Below are 23,893 nucleotides of genomic sequence, written 5' to 3' on the forward strand. Positions count from 1 at the left end.
TGCAAAAGCATCTGACATTAGACACAAAATAAGTGCAGGTGATAAAAGAACTTTGTGAGTAAGGAAAACAGTATAAGACTTGGTTAAAATAAAAGGGAGTCAGTTTTAAAGGGAATTTTAGAAGCATCCCTTCTCCCACGTTATCAAGGGCATGTACAGCACAGACTTGTGTTTGGTTCACGTGCCAGGAAAGACGGCAACTTCTTTAGAACAAGCTATGAAACTGGGTCCCGAACACACCTGGGTACTAAGAGTAGCTTGAACACTGAAGGATTCCAAATGTTCACATCCTACTTGACCCTTTTACCCCTAATTTCAGATATAAGTCTCAAGTAGTGGTGGGGTCAGGAAGTTCCCAACCCTGAACTGCTATCCTGCAGGGGACAGCCAGAAAGCAGAGCAGAGTTGAAGTGCTCCAGTATTCAGCTGCAAGAGTTTGCTCCTGCTTCAAGCATTACTGTTACAGCAACTTCACCCTAGGCAGGAAACCTAAACTCCATGAGACCACTCCAGCTGCTCCAGAGCAGATGGTCTCACCTGTGAAACAAGAGTGGCTGAACCCCCTACTCCTGATAACCGTTGTGGGCAGTGGAGCCATAAGAGAAGGGTGGAAGCGGGCTTGGCTGGCCTATCAACTTGTCTGAGCTCTTGTAGTTCACGCAGCTCATTGTGAAGCAGGTTCAAGGGACAGTTACAGAAATGACTGCCGCTGCAAGTTGGGCATTCCTTTTGACCTATTAGTCCCTGTCCCAGCATGCTCCTTTGTCTACTACCAATGTGGAAGAGGAATTCTCTCTTTATGCCACGAGTCTTACCTTTGTGCCATGCAATCAGGAGGCTTCTTGAGGAACTGTGGACCTGGCCAATATAGTGCCCATCTTTAAAAAAGGGAAGAAGGAGAATCCAGGGAACTACGGACCAGTCAGCCTCACCTCAGTCCCTGGAAAAACCATGGAGCAGGTCCTCAAGGAATCAATTCTGAAGCACTTGGAGGAGAGGAAGGTGATCAGGAACAGTCAACATAGATTCACCAAGGGCAAGTCATGCCTGACCAACCTGATTGCCTTCTATGATGAGATAACTGGCTCTGCGGATATGGGGAAAGCAGCGGACATGATATATCTTGACTTTAGCAAAGCTTTTGATACGGTCTCTCACAGTATTCTTGGCAGCCAGTTACAAAAGTATGGATTGGATGAATGGACTATAAGGTGGATAGAAAGCTGGCCAGATCGTCGGGCTCAATGGTAGTGATCAACGGCTCAATGTCTAGTTGGCAGCCGGTATCAAGCGGAGTGCCCCAAGGGTCAGTCCTGGGGCCGGTTTTATTCAACATCTTCATTAAAGATTTGGAGGATGGCGTGGATTGCACCCTCAGCAAGTTTGTGGCTGACACTAAGCTGGGGGGAGAGGTAGATAAGCTGGAGGGTAGGGATAGGGTCCAGAGTGACCTAGACAAATTGGAGGATTGGGCTAAAAAAATCTGATGAGGTTCAACAAGAACAAGTGCAGAGTTGTGCACTTAGGAAGGAAGAATCCCATACACTGCTACAGGCTGGGGACCGACTGGCTAAGCGGCAGTTCTGCAGAAAAGGACCTAGGGATTACAGTGGACGAGAAGCTAGATGTGAGTTAACAGTGTGCCCTTGTTGCCAAGAAGGCTAACGGCATATTAGGCTGCATTAGTAGGAGCATTTCCAGCAGATCGAGGGAAGTGATTATTCCCCTCTATTTGGCACTGGTGAGGCCACATCTGGAGTACTGCGTCCAGTTTTGGGCCCCCCACTACAGAAAGGATGTTGATAAATTGGAAAGAGTCCAGCGGAGGGCAACGAAAATGATTAGGGGGCCGGGGCACATGAGTTATGAGGAGAGGCTGAGGGAACTGGGCTTGTTTAGTCTGCAGAAGAGAAGAATGAGGGGGGATTTGATAGCAGCCTTCAACTACCTGAAGGGGGGTTCCAAAGAGGATGGAGTAGGCCAGTGGTGGGCAACCTTTGGCCCATCAGGATAATCTGCTGGCGGGCTGCCAGACAGTTTGTTTATGTTTGCATGGCCCCCGCAGCTCCCAGTGGCCAGGAACGGCAAACTGCAGCCATTGGGAGCTGCGGACGGCCATGCAAATGTAAACAAACTGTCTGGCGGCCTGCCAGCGGATTACCCTGACGGGCCACATGTAGCCCGCGGGCCACATGTTGCCCACCACTGAGCTAGGCTGTTCTCAGTGGTGGCAGATAACAGAACAAGGAGCAATGGTCTCAAGTTGCAGTGGGGGATGTCTAGGTTGGATATTAGGAAAAACTATTTCACTAGGAGGGTGGTGAAGCACTGGACTGGGTTACCTAGAGAGGTGGTGGAACTTACATCCTTAGAGGTTTTTAAGGCCCGGCTTGACAAAGCTCTGGCTGGGATGATTTAGTTGGAGTTGGTCCTCTGTTGAACAGGGGTTTGGACTAGATGACCTCTCTGAGGTCTCTTCCAACCTTAAACTTCTATGATTTTAATACCATCCTGCTAGCTCCATGTTCTTTTTGGCTGTGAGAGTCACTCACAAGGTCCCAACAACACTGCTTTCATTGGAAGGTCAGGTGTGTGTCATGCATGCTGAGACAACGTGAAACATTTTCTCTGTATTCAGCCTATCAACTCAGTTTGGTAAAAAGTCTTGAGATCACAACAAATCATCCACTTAAGTTCTAGATGTAACTACATAAAAATACATACTACATATATTCTAGAGGGTGAAAGTAAGCAATATTATAATCCTTTGGCTACAGGAATTATAGCTACTGATATTATAGATCAAGGATTTTGTAAAGTACGATACCTAAGATATAATAGAAAAGGGAGGATTAGTATACTGTGATTTCATCCGCATCCACAAAGAAGTGAAATTAAACAAAATACAATGATCTAGAATAATCTAGTAATAAATATTGTGAATAGCAAAAAGACTCCATTTGTTACCAATTAGGGTGACAAGATGTCCCGATTTTATTGGGACAGTCCTGATATTCGAGGCTTTTTCTTATATGAGCACCTATTACCCCCCGATTTTTCATATTTGCTGTCTGATCATCCTATTACAAATTTAGCCAAAATACTATAATGAGCTAACATGATGGCTCTCATCTGATTTCTATTATTTTTGTAATGTAACTGTCATAGCTATGGTGCCATTACATCAGCAGTTCTCAATCCACAGCCCGTAGGCTGCATGAGGCCCAATTAGCACACATCTGCGGCCCAGCTGTGTGCTAAAGGCCGTGGGCTATGCAGGTCTGGGTTACTGGCTGCCTGGCTGCCCAGCAACGCGGGGTCCGGGCTGCCTAGCTAGGCAGGGCATGGTGCAGTGGGGTTGGGGTCACGGCCATCCCAATGTGGCGGGGTCCAGGACTGCCACCCAGCTGGCCCTGCAGAGGGTCCGACAGGGTCTGGGGCTGCCAGCCTAGCTGGCCCCACAGAGGGCCCAGTGGGTTCCAGGGCTGCTCCCCGGCCAGCCACTCTGACGTTGCTTATCACTTATAATCACTTAAAATATATCTTTTGTAATCAATAAACTTGTTTTACTGTTTATCTTTATCAGTGAGTTTGCCTGAATTGCTTGGTAAATCTGCTCAGGTTTACAAATGCTGGTGTATATCCACTTTCCATTGTTGAAGTGGTGAACCAATTAATAAACTTGCATTGCTCAAGAAAGAGTCTTGAGCAGTGCAAGACGGTATATTCCTGAGGTACAAGGCTGGGAGCTGGGGGGATTTGGCTGGTGCCTTCCTCTGTGTGATTCATGAGTGGCTCTGGGAGCATTCATGCAATCTATCTGGGTGTGGGGCTCCACATGTGGTTGTACTGAGTGATAACAGCGCCTGGAGTGGTTTGCTGCTTGCGACTAGCAAAGTATTGTGAGAGACAGCTCAGGCTGGAGAGTTAAGAGGGCAAAGCAGTACCACGGTCCCAGGCTGCACCCTGGGGATCCTGTCACAATGGTATCACCCGCAAACTTTATAAGTGTACTCTCTATGCTATTACCTAAATCACTGATAAAGATATTGAACAGAACCAGACCCAGAACTGATCCCTGCGGGACCCCACTCGTTATGCCCTTCCAGCTTGACTGTGAACCACCGATAAGTATTCTCTGGGAACCATTTTCCAACCAGTTATGCACCCACCTTACGGTAGCTCCATCTAGGTTGCATTTCCCTAGTTTGTGTTTGAGAAGGTCATGCGAGACAATATCAGAAGCTTTACTAAAAACAAGATATACCAGGTCTACCGCTTCCCCACCATCAACAAGGCTTGTTACCCTGTCAAAGAAAGCTATCAGGTTGGTTTGACACGATTTGTTCTTGACAAATCCCCCATGCTGACTGTTACTTATCACCTTATTATCTTCTAGATGTTTGCAAATTGATTGCTTAATTATTTGCTCCATTATCTTTCTGGGTACAGAAGTTAAGCTGACTGGTCTGTAATTCCCCGGGTTGTCCTTATTTCCCTTTTTATAGATTGGCACTATATTTGCCCTTTTCCAGTTTTCTGGAATCTCTCCCATCTTCCATGACTTTTCAAAGATAATCGCTAATGACTCAGATATCTCTTCAGTCAACTCCTTGAGTATTCTAGGATGCATTTCATCAGGCCCTGGTGACTTGAAGATATCTAACTTTTCTAAGTAATTTTTAACTTGTTCTTTCCCTATTTTAGCCTCTGATCCTACCTCATTTTCACTGGCTTTCACTATGTTAGATGTCCAAGATATGTGTTCTGTTTCTGAGATATAATCTTTTACTACCTTATCTGGTTACTGAAAAGTTTATAAATTCATAAAAAGGTGAAGAGATGGGGAAAACTGAAAAAAAATTGGAACAAAAATCTCCTGTAGGAGGACATATGAATCTGCCCATGCTGTACGCATCTTTGTTTCAAAACACATTATGGCAAACACAGCTTGCTTGTATTTCTTAGAAGAGGTGCCTAGACAACATGTTCCAGGACACTTTCCTGTTTCATATCGACATACAGAAATATGAGGATGGATAAGTTTGTACAACTTTGTTCACACCATAATCGCCAACTCAGATTATGCCTGTTTGTTTTTCGTTTGGTTTTTTACAATTTTTTGAAATTCAAATTTATAAAATTTAAAATTTAATTAGGAATGTTTTTCTTCTATCTCAGTTTATTTGATGTATTCAGTGGAAATGTAACTGAAGACTACATAGTTCTAAAAATCTGTAAAACATTTAATTTAAGAGGAAGAAAAAGTAGAACTGAAACTATCTGCCTACAATATTTGTGCTCTGTATGCAAAATGCGAACAAGCTCTTATTTTAAATTAGCTGGGTCATATGCAGTTATATGACAAGGTAGAGCCAGAAAACATTAAAATTTACATTATTTTTGATACAAATACTTATACTGGGTAGATACATTCCCCCCCCCCCCTTACAGTCAAAGAGTACAGTCCAAAAGAAACATGGCTGCCCTTACTTAAAACAAAGAAAAAAACAACCCACACTGTTGCTGCTGTGGAAATGAAAGCACTCAGGCAAATAGAGTACTGATTTTTAAGTAAATTACTAGTTTTGATCTGTGCTTAGTGGACCACTACATCTTGTCATTAGTGAGTTGAACTACTCAATTTAAATAACCAGACTTGATTCTGTGTTCAATTAAACTGAGGTCCCATTAATGAAAAACAAAATTACTTCCTACAGTCCTACATTGACTAACAGTCATTACTTAATGTGGGTTGGGAATTGAAGGAATTAACAGTGTAAATTTTTAGTTAAATTAGACACAATGATTTACTGGATACATGCTGGTTTTATTAATTTAATTGAAAACATTCAAAACACTCTTGCTCTTGAACAGGTTACATCTCTATTTGTAATGCAAGAAAATTACTCCTACATGACAACCTAGAAGTGACAACATGCTCTTAATTTTGGAAAAACTGTTATCTGTTAATGAAATAAAAATCCTGAAAAAGGACCCATGCAATGTGCATGCCAGTATTTTCTGATTTTTCTCATACTGCATGTACATTTGGAAGCAAACATTACAATTTATGCAAGTGTATGCTATTGTACAAGTGAAGATACTCATTTATATTCACTCATGACATTCAAAGGTCATCTGTTTTTTAAGTTTGTATTCTAATCAGTCTTTATTCTTGGGCAATAAAAGTGTACACCACCATGGACCTACTTTTGCTCCTTCTGGAGTCAATGTGAGTTTTTACCACAGACTTCAGTGGGAGCAGGATTGGGCCTGAAAATTGATTACCAGAACATGGGGGTTCCTATACTTTAGATGGTATTTAAATAGTGTGTAGGTGTTTATGAAATGAAAAGGAGGATATTATTTAATGAGATTCCATGTTCAGATCCTTGATCAGACACGTAGTGATGCACATCTGCTTATCAATGGACAGGCTCAACTATAATTTCTATCAAGAATTTTTAGTTCAGGTATAAAAAAATTAATTAATAATGCAGTCAAGAGTTCTCCAAGTGTCCTTTAATGCAATGCATCATGGTGGCCTTGAACTTTAAAACAAAAAGACACTTAAAATTCTTGGGTGTAGCTTTGAATATTTATTCAAACATATAATTAAATGTCTTGTAAAATTAAACTAGAAAAGACTTTGATATGAAGAATGGAATAAAAATAACAAATAATTACAGTATTTATCTAAGTATTTGTCTGAAATTGTATTTTAAAATAGTCCTGTTATTTTTTGTTTATGAATACTTTCATATTAGTTACAAGAGTACTGACATACAACTTTAAATTAATGGCTCAGATATTGTTGCTGTTCTTTAATAAAGATCTTTTAACATTATAGAATTGTTTAAAAGGAGGATTCATTCTTTTGTAGCAAGATATTAAAAGACCTGGGGTGAAATCCTGACGCCGCTGAAGTCAATGCCAAAACTTCAATTGACTTCAATAGGGCCAAGATTTCACCCAGGGTTTCTAAGGGAAGTGTGGCTTTGTGGACAAGCACTGGCTCTTTAAATGGTTTGACCTAAAATCTACTTACCTCTGTAGTGAGGATGCTGAGATCACAGCTATACTTCCAGACATCAACACAATTTGCAAAATTTTTCACCCATAACAACTTTTGTGCTAACCTTTACAATATTTCCCATAAAAATTTCAGTGTCAGTTTTTCAGCTGCCTAACCTCTACTTGGGTATACACAACATTTTGCATACATACCCCTGCACTTTGCAGATGCAAATATATTAACATAGGGACTGCCAGACGGGAACATTTGAAGGGTCCATCTAGTCCAGTATCCTGACTCTGACAGTGGCCAGAACCATATCATTCAGAGGACGGCAGAACCCTGAAGTAGGCATAACAATCTGCCCACGCATTATTGGTCTCATCCTGATCTCTAAGGGCTTGTCTATACTTACCGCGCTGGTTCGGAGGCAGGCAATCGAACTTCTGGGTTTGATTTATCGCGTCTTGTCTGGACGCGATAAATCGAACCCAGAAGTGCTCGCCGTCGACTCCGGTAATCCTGCTCGGCGCGAGGTGTACGTGGAGTCGACGGGGGAGCCTGCCTGCCGCGTCTGGACCGCGGTAAGTTCGAACTAAGGTACGTCGACTTCAGCTACGTTATTCACGTAGCTGAAGTTGCGTACCTTAGTTCGAATTGGGGGGTTAGTGTAGACCAGGCCTAATAGTTAGAGACTGGCTAACCCTGGCCTTTGATCATTCTGTTGCTCTTCTCTGAACCCCTTTAGTTCCACAATATTCTTTTTGAGATGGGTTGCTCAGGAATCTAGGTAAGGATACACCACTGATTTAAATAAAGGCATTATAATATTTTTGCTATTATTCTCCATCCCATTGCTTATGCAGTTTAACATCCTGTTTGATTTTTTTGACCGCAGCTGTGCATTAAACAGACATTTTCACTGAGCTCCTTATAATGATGCTCAGTCCCTTTCTTGGGTTGAAACAATTAATTTAGAAACCAGTAAGGTATAAGAGTAATTTTTTTCCTCCAATGTGCATTACCCTTTGCATTTATTGACACTCAGCTTCATTGTGTTGCCTGTTCACCAAGCTCTTTTAGGTCTCTTTCAAGTTCTTCACAGTCCTCTCTGGTTCTGACCAACCTAAATGATGATGTCATCTGCAAATTTTACTACCTCATTATTCACTCATCTTTCCAGGTCATTAATAAATATATTGAACAACACCACGGGCTCTAGCCTAGAACCTTGAGGCCCCTCTTGCCATGATGAAAATTGAATCCTCTTTGCTTTCTGTCTTTTAGCCAGTTTTTTATCTAAGACAGTACTTTGCCTCTCTCACCCTGTGATTACTTAGTGTCCTTATTAGCTTTTAGCCATTTTTGCAGAACCTTATAGAATGCCGTTTGGAAGTCTAAATAATTTATGTCAAAAAGCTTTTCTTCATGCACTATTTTACTGACACATTCAAAGAATTCTAACGGATCAGTGAGACATGATTTTCCATTTCAGAATCCATGCTGATTAAACCCAGCAGTTCATGAAGTTCATAAAGAAATATGGGCTGGATGAATGGACTATAAGTTGGATAGAAAGCTGGCCAGATTGTCGGGCTCCACGATAGTGACCAATGGCTTGATGTCTAGTTGGCAGCTGGTATCAAGTGGAGTGCCCCAGGGGTCTGTCCTGGGGCTGGTTTTGTTCAACATCTTCATTAATGATCTGGATGATGGGATGGATTGCACCCTCAGCAAGTTTGCGGATGACGCTAACTTGGGGGAGAGGTAGATATGCTGTAGTGTAGGGATAGGGTCCAGAGTGACCTAGACAAATTGGAGGATTGGGCCAAAAATCTGAAAAGTTTCAACAAGAACAAGTGCAGAGTTGTGCACTTAGGATGAAAGAATAAGAATCCCATGCACTGCTACAGGCTGGGGACCGACTGGCTAAGTGGCAGTTCTGCAGAAAAGGACCCAGGGATTACAGTGGATGAGAAGCTGGATATGAGTCTGCAGTGTGCCCTTATTGCCAAGAAGGCTAATGGCATATTGGGCTGCATTAGTAGAAGCATTGCCAGCAGATCGAGGGAAGTGATTATTCCCCTCTATTTGACACTGGTGAGACGACATCTGGAGTATTGCGTCCAGTTTTGGGCCTCCCACTACAGAAAGGATGTGGACAGATTGAAGAGAGTCCAGTGGACGCCAATGAAAATGATCAGTGAGCAGTGACCATGACTTATGAGGAGAGGCTGAGGGAACTGGGCTTGTTCAGTCTGTAGAAGAGAAGAGTAAGGGGGGATTTGATAGCTGCCTTCAACTACCTGAAGGGGGGTTCCAAAGAGGATGGAGCTCGGCTGGTCTCAGTGGTGGCAGATGACAGAACAAGGAGCAATGGTCTCAAGTTGCAGTGAGGGACGTCTAGGTTGGATATTAGGAAACACTATTTCACTAGGAGGGTGGGGAAGTACTGGAATGGGTTACTTAGGGAGGTGGTGGAATCTGCATCCTTAGAGGTTTTTAAGGCCCGGCTTGACAAAGCCCCAGCTGGGATGATTTAGTTGGTGTTGGTCCTGCTTTGAGCAGGGGGTTGGACTAGATGACCTCCTGAGGTCTCTTCCACCCTTAATCTTCTATGATTCTATGATCTTCCAGATGCTTTGTTATTCTATTCGCAAAACACCCAAGTGTATACTTGTAAACTTCTAACAACTGAGCATACAAACATTAGAATTTCCACCCACAAAACTCATTCTAATGGGTTTTGTGCTTCTAAATCCCAGGACTTTGCAAGCATGCGTGTTAGAGTTGTTTAAGTCTGCACGCATTCTTGCACCTACAAAATGTAGGTGCATTTGTGTGTGCATACAATTTCAGGCATGTACAACTGGTGCCTAGGTGAGAAAACTGGACCCTTAAAATGTGTTATAGGACACATCAAACTGTATCTACCTGTATGCACATTATATTACTATATATCTCACACACACACACACACACACAGTAATTTTAGTAAGACAGCATACCTGATTCTGATGAAGTTAAGGGACGCCCTCCAAATCTTATTTCTGGTTGGCGAAGTTTAGTCATGTTCAGCAGTTGTGTGACTTGTGGCACATCTGTATTTAGCTGACAGGTTCGAGGAATAGTATCTGTGGGGTCATCAGCTGTGAATGGAAGACCAAATATATCTGGAATTAAAGACAAAGGCTTCACTTTTTTATAACTAACATGGTCAGAAATGCAGTATGATTAAATTATTTGTTACTTGGGCTATAAAGGCCAGTTTATATGATCAGATATTTATAACACGTTGTAGTCACTGAAAACCTTGTGCAGCTATTGATTTTTCAAAGAATGTTCTTGTTAATTGTAAAACAACACTGTCAAGTTGATTAGGGCCCAAATGTTAACTACAGTTAAACTTACTAGTTTGTGCAAATAACTGGGATAACCATGGGGAATAAATGAATTCTGTGGTTTAGTAAGTAAACAAAGCTACTGTCACAAAATGTTCTTCGTTCATTATTTTGACAAACGTTTAGTTTCAGCTATGCTACTTAATTTTTCTGATTTTCTGACATGTGCATCAGAATACTGTACTGATCGCTGGTACATTTACTAAAGTAGCAAATATTGAATTCTTAGTAAATACTTCAAAACTCTAGTATTAAACTTTGCTGAGGTAGGGACAAACAGTAGTTTTTATTAATTTATTTTAACAAAAAAAAGGTGTGTGAGCAGTTTAGCAAGGTGCAACTATTCCCTGAAACCATTTAGATTTAGTAGGGAATGTTTGTTCTACAGATGCTAATGGCCAAATTTTCCACCTTGATTAACTGGGTCTGTTTTTGAGCTCCCAGTTAGTAGTTTCCACTATTAAGGCCATAGAGATGTTGAAATACCTAACTAAGACACCTTCTACACCAGTGGTTCTCAACTTCTCCCTCTGGGGAAACACACAAGGTCTTCCAGGGGGTACATCAACACCTTTAGATATCTGTCTAGTTTTACAACAGGCTACATAAAAAGTACTAGCGAAGTCAGTACAAACTAAAATTTCATACAGACGACTTGTTTCTACTGCTCTATATACACATTGAAATGTAATCCAATTGATTTATTTTATAATTATATGGCAAAAAATGAGAAAGTCAGCAATTGTTCAGTAATAGTGCGCTGTGATATACAATGGTGTCCCCTAGCCTCTGTTTGTCAGAGGGTGGAGATGGATGGCAGGACAGAGATCACTTGATCATTACCTGTTAGGTTCACTCCCTCTGGGGCACCTGACATTGGCCATTGCCGGTAGACAGGATACTGGGCTGGATGGACCTTTGGTCTGACCCAGTGTGGCCGTTCTTATGACACTTTTGTTATTTTTATGTCTGATTTCGTAAGCAAGTAGTTTTTAAGTGAGGTGAAACTTGGAGTACACAAGACAAATCAGACTCCTGAAAGGGGTACAGTCGTCTGGAAGGGCTGAGAGCCACTGTTCTACACCAACTACATCTTCTGTGTAGTCTCATGATGTAGCTCTGTATAGAGAGCACTGCAGTAGTTACATCTGGAAAATGCTGGTTAAAAAATGGGAGTCCGTGTTTCAAACTCTACCTCTTTCTTTTGTAAAAATAAATATTTTCTTTTTACTTTAATGCTTCAGTCTGGATGAAGAAATTATAGACCCCCCACAATAGCAACTTTTAAAAAACATAGTTGTTAGTTTGTCCTGGAAGAAGTGAGGCTCTTACCCATGAAAGCTTATGCTCCCAATACTTCTGTTAGTCTTAAAGGTGCCACAGGACCCTCTGTTGCTTTTTACAGATTCAGACTAACATGGCTACCTCTCTGATTAAAATAAATAAATAAAAAAAATAAAAAAAATTAATGGAGATATCCTATCTCCTAGAACTGGAAGGGACCTTGAAAGGTCATCAAGTTCAGCCCCCTGCCTTCACTAGCAGGACCAAGTACTGATTTTTGCCCCAGATCCCTAAGTGGCCCCCTCAAGGATTGAACTCACAACCCTAGGTTTAGCAGGCCAATGCTCAAACCACTGAGCTATCCCTCCCTCCTGATAGTTGTTAGTTTGTTATCCAGACACACTACAAGCTCATAACTTTTGTTTGAGCTAGAGCATATCTTTCAGAAAGGCATCTAGCAATGCTGGGAGAAGATAGTGATGCAGTCCTGGGATGACCAGCAGTGGTGCCAGAATTTCAGGATAATAGCAGGTACTTTCCAATACATCTGCATGGAGCTCACCTCAAAGCTGCAGCAGCAGCACACTAACATGAAAACTCCTCTCTGTGTGGAGAAGCATGTGGCCATTGCCAACTGGAAGCTCACCACTTCCAGTTGCTACCAGTCAGTAGCTAACCAATTTGCTATTGGTATATTGACTGTCAGGGCTGTTGTCAAGGAGGTGTGTGATGTTCTAAAGAAGGTGCTGATGGTGGGGATCATAGAGCTTGGGAATGCACAAGAGACTGATGGATTTGCAGGGTTGGGGTACCCAAACTGTATTGGGGCCTCTGCTGGGACCCATATGCCTATTCTTTTTGCTCTCCACAGGCTTCACATACCATAAACAGAAAAGGGTATTTCTCCACGTTGCTCTAAGGCCTGGTTGATCACCAAAACAGGCTGACCAACAATGTGGGGTGGTCTGAAAAGGTCCATGATGCTCAGATCTTTTGAAACTCACACCCATTTTCTTTAATGAAAAAAGGAATTTTTGCTTATAGGACCACTATGGACATTAATGGTGTTCTGATTCCCACTCTCATTCTGAGAGACCGAGTTTACACTTTGTTTCCCTGGCTTATGTAGTCTTTTACTGGACATCTGGACAGGACGAAAGACTTGTTCAACTACAAGCTGAGTAGCTGCAGAGTGTGCATTTGGAAGGTTGAAAAGAAGATGTTTTTTTCTCATGAGGAGGCTGAAAGCTGCCAAGCAATATATACCTCAAATGATAACTGCTTGCTGTATTTTGCACAACATCTGTGAAAGCAAGGGACAGAGCCTCACCAATGGGCAGGAGCCAGACGTCCAGAAACTTCCTATTTCAGTCCTAAAAAGTAGATTGCATTGTTCCAAAATGGTTCCACAAAGATGGTGTTATATTTATTGCCCATTTGTAAAAATTTCCCAACAAGCACCTTTACTCTTTCTAATATGTTGCCCCTTATGCATGGGAGGATCCCCCATAAATATCTGCAAAACCACTTCATTTATTTCTTCAAATACCTCTGTAAAACTCTCCCCTCGTATGATGCTTAAAAAAACCATAAAAACTTGACAACTGGTTAGGTGAGCTGTGGCCATTGCTTATGCTGATCACAGTGGTCTCATCATTACCTTGGTCTCGCTTGTCTGTTTTTTGTATCCACCTATTGTCTCATCTCATACTTAGACTGTAAACCCTTCGAGGCCTCTACTGATTTACAATAATAAATAATCAATATCTCAAGGTGGTTAAATGGGAAAAGTGCCACTACTCAAATGAGTTGTACATATTATCTAAATAGGTTAGTATGGAAACTGGAGAGAAGGCTTAACACAGAGATCACGTGCACATCATGTTGCCAATGTAGGTAAATCTTCCCCCCTTGCAGCTAAATTATCTCCCATGGAAAATAATCTTCCAAGAACTAATATTAAACAACAAGCTTGGAAACCAGAGTGCCAACCACCGAACACTTATATATGCGAGGGCCCAGATCCTCAACGTTGATTAATCTTTATACCTCCATTGCCTTCACTGGAGCTGAGCTGATTGATACCGTCTAAATATTTGGGCCTAGCTGTCTAAGAAGAGCAAGGTAACTTTGATCGGACATGAATGTTAATTGAAAGTTAATAAATAAATAAGTAATAAATCTATAATTTTGGAATGTGGTATGGTATTTTAATGCAACTACATTTGGGGCATTTTCCTAATTGTAAAATATGTCTAGATAAGGAAAATTCATAACTGTACAGAAAATATTAATGCCCACCAACTGTACAATAATCACAGAATGTGATAATCCCACTCATTAAAAATGCAATACACTACAGTGAATGCAGTTTATTAGAACTGTCTCCTCACTACATTAACCACATTACACTAGGAATTTTGCAACTCGTTTAGGCCATTTTTGTATACTTTTAAAAACTGTGGAAAATGGAAGGGAGAAACCATGTGCACTGTTAATTTGAAACTAAGGGTATGTCTACACTACGGGATTAATCCGAATTTAGATAATTCGAATTTGGGAAACAGGTTGTATAAATTCGATTGTGTGCGGCCACACTAAGCACATTAATTCGGTTTTTAACCACATTAATTCGGTGGTGTGCGGCCACACTACCCCATTAATTTTAACCACATTAATTCGGTGGTGGCGGCCACACTAACCCTAATTCGAATTAACAAAATCGATTTTGGCGCTACTCCGCTCGTCGAGGTGGAGTACAGAAATCGATTTAAAGCGCCCTTTAATTCGAACTAAATGGCTCTGTTGTGTGGACGGGTGAAGGGTTAATTCGAATTAACACTGCTAAATCCGAATTAATCCCGTAGTGTAGACCAGGCCTAAATGAAGACAAGTACCTCTAGTGCAATTTCTGCCAACTGAGTATATAATGGATTCTCTCCCTGGTTCATGGTTAATTCTGATACGGGCAATTTGATCTATGCTTTCCAAAACAAAAATGTGAAGTAGCTTCATGACCTCACATTTCTCCCCCTGATTGGTTGTTTTGTTGAATTAGAAGATAATTTCACCACTCTCCACACATCATACACCACCAATACCAGTTAGTTATCTTCTAGGCACTTGCTGTCTAATCTAATAATAAACAAAGAGAAATTTATCATAAGGCAGCTTTGATTCTGTACATACACAATCCCCCTTTATGTCAATCAAAATTGAAAACCATTGCCAATTGTTTTTTTTTTCAGATGGTAGAACCCCTGTTTCGCTGTCACTCTCATGAAAGCTACTCAACAAAAATTTAAATATGACAGACATACTTTCAGAGAGATACATAAAAATCAGCTAACTAACAGATAGTGAAATGGATGCCTATACACACATCACTGCTCTGTAACAACCATTACCCTGTCAGAAAAAAACACTTACAAATTCAAATAATCTGGATAGAATGGCACAAACTAATATACCCTCAGAGTGTCTTTTTGACAGTAATTCACATGGATTGGAATTCTTTGCAGTCAGTCTGGTAAAGCACAAAGGTACAGTTATTTAAATCACTGACACATCTGCACTGACTATATAGTTCCAAAATTAATATAATTACAATACATTATCTAAACACACGATCTCTTCCACCTCTTGGACAGTGTGAATACTTACACTCACTTAACTTCACTATCAAGTTTTAGTTGTTACTGCTCACACTGAAGACACTGCATTACTCTGCTCTTGTCTAAAGTTGGGATTTTTAGAAGCACCTAAACAGATTAGGTGCCAAACTCCTACTGAAAGTCACTAGGAGTCAGGTACTTAACTCACAGAATGCTTTTGAAAATCCCACCCTAAATCTCTATGACCATTTCTTCCTGTTCCCTGTGCCCTGCCAAGTCATTTATTTAGCCTCTCCTTGAAATCCCTCTCCTAATGTTCTCTGTATATCTTCTCCCTTTCTGCGTGGAACACTTTTCTAGTACAGTAATCAAGTACTTTCTCTCCATATTCCTCCTGAAAATACACTTCTTACGTGAAGTTCTTCAACGTTAATTCCCAAAGAAACTTATGATACATAACTCTATATAATAAATCTCTAATATCTACTGGTATCTCTATTGGTTTGGAACTGGTCATCTTGTTATCTGGGGTACCAGGTATCCAATTTATACTGTAATCCTATGGCAGGGACCCTATTCTCTTCTAGGTTTAGTGCAAGGCCAAGTAGAATGGTGGTACCCAATACATAATTCATCGGGGGTGTTCTGTGGTGGGCTGTGGACAGACTAATGGAAAAGGGATTTTTTTGGTGTGGGGGTAGAAAGAGAAGACACCGCAACAGTCCATAGATGCCAGTGCAACAAGGCCCAGGCCCTAACCTGCCTAAGAGGCTAAATTGGCCTTGCGCAGCCCCTAAATAGGGGAGGTGCAAGTTGCCTCCCATCCATTGTGCTGGGTGTGGTGAAGGGATGAATCGGTCTCACCAGGCAAATGACAGTCTAGTGGTTAGCGTGCTAGCCTGGGACTGTAGAGACCTGGGGTCACTGTCTTGCTCCACTATGGACTTTCTGAGTGACCTTCAGAAAGTAATTCAGCCTCTGTTCCTCACCTGTAAGATGCAGAGAATAAGACTTCCTTAACTAACAAGGATGTTTTGAAGACAAACCCAATAAAGACGGTGGGGCACTCAGATAATATGGCAACAGGGACCACGTAAGTATCTCTGATCATTCAGTATAATTTCCCTTTTTTGCAGTCTTTGTGAGAAGAGTAGATTCCACATTGGGCCACTTTCAGTTCTCTTTAGATTCTTTGCCATGAGAAGATGGCATTCAAATTGCAATTAGAATTTTAATAATCTAGGACTGAGCTACATTAAAACCTTTCTGTTTAATGCACCTTAAGATCATCAGGAAGTAGGAGAGTGACTTGCAGTCTCCCAGCTAACATTTCCTTGAATTGTTTAAAGAAGAAAGCCTTCATCAGCTGTTAAATCTCCAAGCTGGAGGTAATCGGGGAACTGCTGGAGTACAGCTAATTTACATGTTTTTCATCCTCACCAGAAGCCACCGTGGGGAATGACATCTCCCTTTTTTCAGCAGAAGCAGTCACTGATAATTAAGCAAGAAGCTATCTTCCAAACTACATGATAAAATACCTCCACATAGAGTTTTTCCAGAAAAGTATTAAAAAGGTGTTCTAAACGAAAGAGCAGCAAAGAGTCCTGTGACACCTTATAGACTAACAGACGTATTGGAGCATGAGCTTTCGTGGGTGAATACCCACTTCGTCGGATGCATGCAACGAAAGAGGAGATCTTTCCCACAGGACAGTATGAATGAAGCTGGCACTCTATAAAATGTACATAGCTACATTTACCTGATGTCATCTATTGTCCAAGAAGACTAGATGTGTATGACCTAAACACACTTCAGTTTTCATGAAATCACATAATTTCTCAAATGATTAATTCAAAGATTGTGGTCAAGAAGCTTTTGTTTTTACAATATGAACAGTAATGACGGAGATAGCATAATATCATCTGTAACACACCATCTTCCTCAGCTGTATCTTGAGGCTTTGATTTCAAAGTGAAGATCTTTCTCAGTTTACAGTTAGCTGAGATGATAATTCCATCCAAAGACTGGAAAACAGCTCCTTTGAATATTTCACTGGTGAATGCTACCAAGTCAATGCACAAATTGCACCACTAGAACAGAGAATCAAAACATTTTTAGTGCAATCCTTACATAAACTATTGCAGTGTAGTAAAAATTATAGAACCACAGTAATTGAGGGCTGGCAGGGACCTTGAGAGATTATCTTGTCCAAAACCTGTGCTGTGCTAGACTATAACTTGCAGGTGTTTGTCTAATCTATTCTTAAAAACCTCCAACGATAGGCATTCCACAACCTCCCTTAGAAACCTATCCCAGTGCTTACCTATCCTTACAGTTAGAAAGTTTTTTTTAATATCTTAAATCTCCCTTGCTGCAGATTAAGCCCATCACTAATTGTCCTACCTTCAGTGGACATAGAGAACAAGTGATCATGATCCTCTTAACAACAACCTTTAACATATTTGAAGACTGTCTAGCTCTCTGCTAACTAAACTTGCAGTATGGGATTGGACTCACTGACAGTTTTCCTTTATGCATAATATTTCACTATTTTAAAAATAATCTGTTACCACTGCAGTAGTTACACATGCAACAGTCATTTATATATACAAACTAGTAATTGCATATATAAAATTGGTGACTGCATGCTCAAATGAGCACAATTATCCAGGGTATCCTCACAAAGATGTTTTTGCAGACACAACTGGAGAAGCAAATTATGAGAAAAATTTGTTAACTGCAAGTGTTTTGATACAAAGTTTGGCTACTTTCAATACTTTAAAGGTTGCTTAATTTCACTGTAGCTTTTTAACTACTTTTATAGACTGTGCTTAAAAACTTTTTGGTAACTTCTTATATCAACAGTCCCCCATGAATTGCAACAGGTGCTGTCCCCTCACATCCTCCAAAACAATGGTACACGGTGACTAGTGCTCTGTCTGTATTAGGAAACTGTACTATATTTAAACAATTTTTTAAACTATTTAGTTAGCTAACATGGTGACACCCATGACTTTAACAAGAACAAGTTACGTTCAGCATCATGTCAGGTAGTTATGACACAATACTGAATTTGTCCTGTTCTTGTCTACATTCTGCAAAGTCAAGGTCAGCATTATGTTACCTAACTTGATGGTTAAAACCAGTGTTAAATAGTGTTTAAATACAATGCAATTTCTTAGGACAGACAAGACCTTGGTGATTATTTTTCCACTAGGTAAAAAAAGACAGCCAAAAACTGTATTATATTATGGCACTAGTCTTTCTTATATTACTCCAATAGCTCCTGCACCTTTGTCAGTTTCAATTTTATTCAAGGAGAACTTAACATCTGTGCATAAAGTTGATTTTTGTATAATATAGACATATAAGTAGTTGAACATATATCATGTTGAATATAATAAAAATCAGTATTTCCCTAGAAAAATAGAATTTAAAAGGTCCAATATATATAAAAAACCCAGTATCTACATGCCAAATGTAAAACATATTGGGGGGAAAAATTGAGTGCACAAATTAAATTTAATCCCAGGCAGCTTTAAAAGAAAACTGCATCCATTATTTTTCTGCTCCTAAATCTGAAAGTTCAAAAGGTAAGAAATATGTATTATGAATAAACTATGCAAGTTAATGAAAACACAATTTTTAATTATAATTGACATTTCTAAGTCTAGTACTGGAGCAGTCACCTTGCTGAAGAACTGCAGTCGTTTGTAAAAATGGCAGTACAGGAAGCCTATGTATGAGAATGTAAGCCACATTCCATCTGGTTTCAACACAAAAGAAGAAGTGTTTGGAAATAGCACTGAATTACACATGACAAAAATACAATGCCTACTGGATAGAGCTGTGCAGGGTACAGGACTGGGAGTCAGGAGACCTGGCTTCTATTCCCAGCTCTGCCACTGGCCAACTGGCTTGACTTTGGGCAAGTCACTTCACTGTGTCTTAGTTTGCCCATCTGTAAAATGGCGATAAATGATACTTACTCCTTTGCAATGTGTTTTGAGATCTACAGATGAAAATTACTATATAAGAGCTAGGTGTGATTAAGGGACTAAAAGTTCAATACAAATATTGGGGTTTACATTTGAACACAGTAGATATCAGTATTAATCATCAGCATCTATATAAAATTTTTAAAAAGGTCATGCAACCTTGGCTGTGGAGAAAAGCAACCTTTTATTACTAAAAACAAACATGCCCCTCTTTAAACATCTGCCACAATTAAAAGGCAGCTAACCATCAGATTTAAAAAAAAATGGTTAAGTACTCACAATGCTCACAGAGTTAAGACTATTCTTTAACAAGCAATGGCTGTTCAGGGGTTAAGGTTATTAAAACATTTTGTCATTTTATTTGATCAGACTATTGAGTCAGATCTCTGATGAAAGATTTATTATCTGAATGAAACCCTGTAATTGAAGTTCATATTCTGATTGAATTTAATTTACTGCACATTAATGCATACTTTAGTCTTGACACATTAGTGTTAGCCTGACACCAAGACCAACTAATTGAAATTGTATTGAAGAAAAATAATTTATTTCAATGGATCTTGAATTAATGACTAATTCAGTGGTATGGCCTGGTGCATATTAATTTTTTAAAAACAGCTCTTGCCAAAAAACTAAGGGAAGTTAGAAGTACAAATTAACATAACTGCCTTCAACTAAATGATAATAAAATAACCCCTTAATAATTTTAGAGTTCTCTATGAAATATTTTTGCTTATGTCTAGTCTTATATCCTGTGGCTACCTGTGTAGAATTCTATGTAAAAACAAGTGACATTTCAAAGTGGGTGCTAATGCTTACTCAGAGTTCCACTGAAGGTGATAAAGTTAACTTCAGGCGAGGGTGAGTGAGAAAAGGAGGGCTGCCAATGAAACAGAATCAGAAAGGATAACAATATGTTTCAGCCATGTTGAGGAGATGAAGCTTGTAAGAGATCAGTAGGTCATGAATGGTAGTGAGCTTGGAAACAGAGCAGGAATTCCAAATGTATCGGAAGGGAAGGACAGCAGGTGGGAGGGCAACAGACAGCAACAAGGTTAGAGAAAACAGAGCCTAAAGGACAAGAAGGGAGTCAAGGGTGGTAAGGAGATGGGGAGGTTGTGGGTTTATATGCAGAGAAGGTCATGAATAGGACCAATAGCCAGTAGCTAGGAGAAGACAGAGAGAGGTGATGAAGAGATCTGTGAGTAGAGAAAAAGCACCAAAAAAGAAATGGATTGTGGGAGAATAGGAAGAGGCAGAGTTTTTACACTAGATATAGGGCACCAATTATAACAGATCCACAGCCTCCTCAGATTTTGATTACCACTCAGATCTTCATAGTGGTAAGGGAGACAGAACTCAGATTCTTCTCCTCCACACTATAAGCAGTTCTGATACCATCAAGTAGAGAACAGTTCTACATATACATAAAAATATCTACACAAATGCGGGCACATGCACCAGATATTGCATATCTCCTGTTCGGTTAGACAAAGCTTTCTTTCAAGTGTCTTGAGTCAACAGGATTTTATCAGGTCTGTAAAGCTATATATATGAAGTCTTCTGATACAAACAGAAATATTCTGTTCAACAATACTTTAAGTAACATATCCAAGATACCTACTATTTTGCGTTTGATCATAAAAAGAGGAAGTTTTGCATGCAGAGGGGTTACAGATAACTCCTTATGGACCGTTGATAAATACAATCTTCTTTTAATGTTTCCTAAATCAGTTACCCTGTAAAGAGCAAGTCGGGGTGGGGGGTGGAGAGGAAGAAATGGATCTTAGTCAATTCAATAACCTCTATCTTTGGGCAACCACAGAAAACTATTATTCATATGCAAAACCTTTATATCAGGGATAGCAAATGGGGAATTTAAGAATTACCTTTTTTACAAGATAAGTAATAGGATTTCTTTCTCAAATTCAAACTTAGTGGCTACAAGCCCGCATATATAAAATCACTTTACATGCTAATTTTATTTCAGAGCTCTACACTCTTCGCTGGATTTCCACAGCCCTTCAGCCTATGAAAGAATTCAATTTGTGTGAACTCAGAAGCCACTAGCCTCTAATAATCATGCTTATTTTGGTCCCTTAAGCTTGTGTTATCTTGGGACACACTGTCACCTACTAAATAGGAAAACATTATGGGCTTTCTTTTCCTAAAAATGCACCTGTCATTTTATATAGGCTCTTTGTTGGCTTAAAGATAGCACAAAACATTGTCTGTCAGTTTCACTTCTTGAGCACATATCTCTAAACCTGCATTATAATACATAAGTTTATTGCTCACTATTCAGGTCACCTCCCAGTGACACCAAGGAGACTGAATTTGAACATCTGTAATAGATTTAGACCACAGCCATGATCACAAAGATTAGGTTTGCTTAAAATTGATAAAGAGGCTCATTTTTATGTTCTGCTTCCTTCAGGTCTCAGGGGTAACAGAACAGGCTTAATATCTCCCTACCTGTCCCACACGGTTATACTGAGAACTGATGTTACCTTAAAGGCTATATTTTATACCTGGAAATCAAGATTCATTCATTTGCTATTTTAAAACAACGTTGTGTACTTCTACCAGACTGATAATTTTCATGAAATGTACAGCCCCCCTAAGAAGATGACAATTCATTTTCACAGTCCACTTTCAATCAATGTTTAGAGTTTTGATTTTTTTTCTTTTTAAACCTACTTAGTAAATGTGAAATCTAAATGCAGTGTTACAGTTTCAAATGGCAAGAAACTGTCCCTCACATATGTCAGGTCTTTCCCTTCTGTTCTGCAAAATTTAGGCTTTGATTTTACAAAAAAGAAGACAGTTTGTAGCTCTTTGTTAGTTGTGAAGACAACCTTCCCAAGGTAAACTAAAACTTATCAGCTCCCTCAGAACTGTGAGAGCCTTCAGCCATCTGAACCTCAGCCTGTACTTCAGACATTGGGCGGGGAATAAGATAAATCATCTGTATAGTGACCCTGAACATAATGTTAGGAATGCTGGGCAAATTTTGAAAAATGTCCCTAGTGTAGAAGATAGAACTGCCTTGTCTCATCAGGTCAGGCCATCTCTCGGGTTCAGTAAAGAGAAGGCCTAATAGTGTGATGGCAAACCCCTGTCTCTCGCCATGCAGTGATGGTAGTAGTTATAATAGTGCTACTGAGTTGATACGGATACTGAAGTCTCACTGCAACATTGAGAAGGTTCCCACTAAAGAAATATCTAAAAGGTGTGACATCCTTGTCCCATCAGACTTGTCCAATCAAAACAAGTTTCCAATGATTCATATATAGATAATTATTTTTCTCTTAAGATAGTTATGGTCTAAGAACATGAGAACAGCCATACTAGGCCAGACCAATGGTCCATCTACCCCAGTATCCGGTCTTTCTACAGTGGCAAATGCCAGGTGCTTCAGAGGGAATGAACAGAACAGATGGATCATCGAGTGATCCATCCTCTGTCGTCCTCTCCCAGCTTCTGGCAAAGAGAGGCTAGGAACACTCAGAATATGGTGTTGCATCCCTGACCATCCTGGCTAATAGCCACTTATGGACCTATCCTCCATGAACTTATCTAGTTCTTATTTGAACCTTCTTATAGTTTTGGCCTTCACGGCATCCCCTGGCAACAAGTTCCACAGTTCGACAGTGTGTTGCGTGAAGAAGTACTTCCTTATGTTTGTTTTAAACCTGCTGCATATTAATTTCATTGGGTGACCTCTAGTTCTTGTGTTATATGAAGGAATAAATAACATTCCTTTATTCACTTTCTCCGCACCAGTCAAAATTTTATAGACCTCTGTCATATCCCCTCTTAGTCATCTCTTTCCCAAGCTGAAAAGTCCCAGTGTTTTTAATCTCTCCTGATATGGAAGCTGTTCCATACACCTAATCATAATTGTTGACCTTCTCTCTTCCTAGAACAGTTTTGTTCTGTTCCTAGAATAGTTTTGTAACCTCACCAGAAGCTTTGAAAACCCCTAATCGTAAGTTTTTAGTTTGAAAAAACTCAGTTCACATCCTTTCTTTCACTTTGTTCTGTGCTTTCAACAGTAAGTTTTACATAACATGTTTACACTTTAAAATTACTTGACTTTCACCCACTTTGGGCAATTTAAAATTTCAACCAATATAGATTCAACACAACACACCTCCTAACGATGTGAATCTCAGAGGGTTCTGCTGGTGGCTGCAGACAGAAGTGGGTATGTGAAGGAGTGGCTTCAGAGCACCCACTAGCTACTTTCCTTGTTCTCTAGTATTAGGGGCAGCTTACTACAAGAATGATGGAATTTTTGGCAAATTTCCCCAACTTGTTGTTCCTCTGCTTTTCCCTTGAGCACCCTCTGCTTTTTCTCCAGCCTTCTATCCCAAGCACCCACAGGGAAACCAAACAGAGGGGAAGCAACCGTTCAACAGCTGCCTCTGCAGCAGCCCTCACAGGACCCCAACCATTGCAGAGAAAGGAGCTACTCTTATGGGCTGGGGAAGGAGAATTCACACCCTTGCTGTTCTTCTTGTTTGGCTGGAGGTACTTCTATGTAAGCATAGCTTCCATAAGATCAGGTGGTTG

General features: G+C 40.2%; 1 protein-coding gene across 1 annotated transcript in view; it reads right to left on the reverse strand.

Moving 5' to 3' along the window:
• CUNH3orf67 (chromosome unknown C3orf67 homolog) overlaps positions 1 to 23,893 on the reverse strand; it is a 179,919-nt gene that overhangs the window by 118,589 nt on the left and 37,437 nt on the right. The window contains exons 5-7 of the mRNA XM_029911205.1: positions 20,940 to 21,054; positions 17,251 to 17,407; positions 10,027 to 10,167 (exon numbers count right to left, since the gene is read on the reverse strand). Of these exons, the coding sequence (XP_029767065.1) occupies positions 10,027 to 10,167; positions 17,251 to 17,407; positions 20,940 to 21,054 (413 nt within the window). The remainder of the gene's footprint in view (positions 1 to 10,026; positions 10,168 to 17,250; positions 17,408 to 20,939; positions 21,055 to 23,893) is intronic.

This window comes from Terrapene carolina, unplaced genomic scaffold, assembly GCF_002925995.2.
Source record: "Terrapene carolina triunguis isolate 2854851 unplaced genomic scaffold, T_m_triunguis-2.0 Scaffold89, whole genome shotgun sequence".
Lineage (NCBI taxonomy): Eukaryota > Metazoa > Chordata > Testudines > Emydidae > Terrapene > Terrapene triunguis.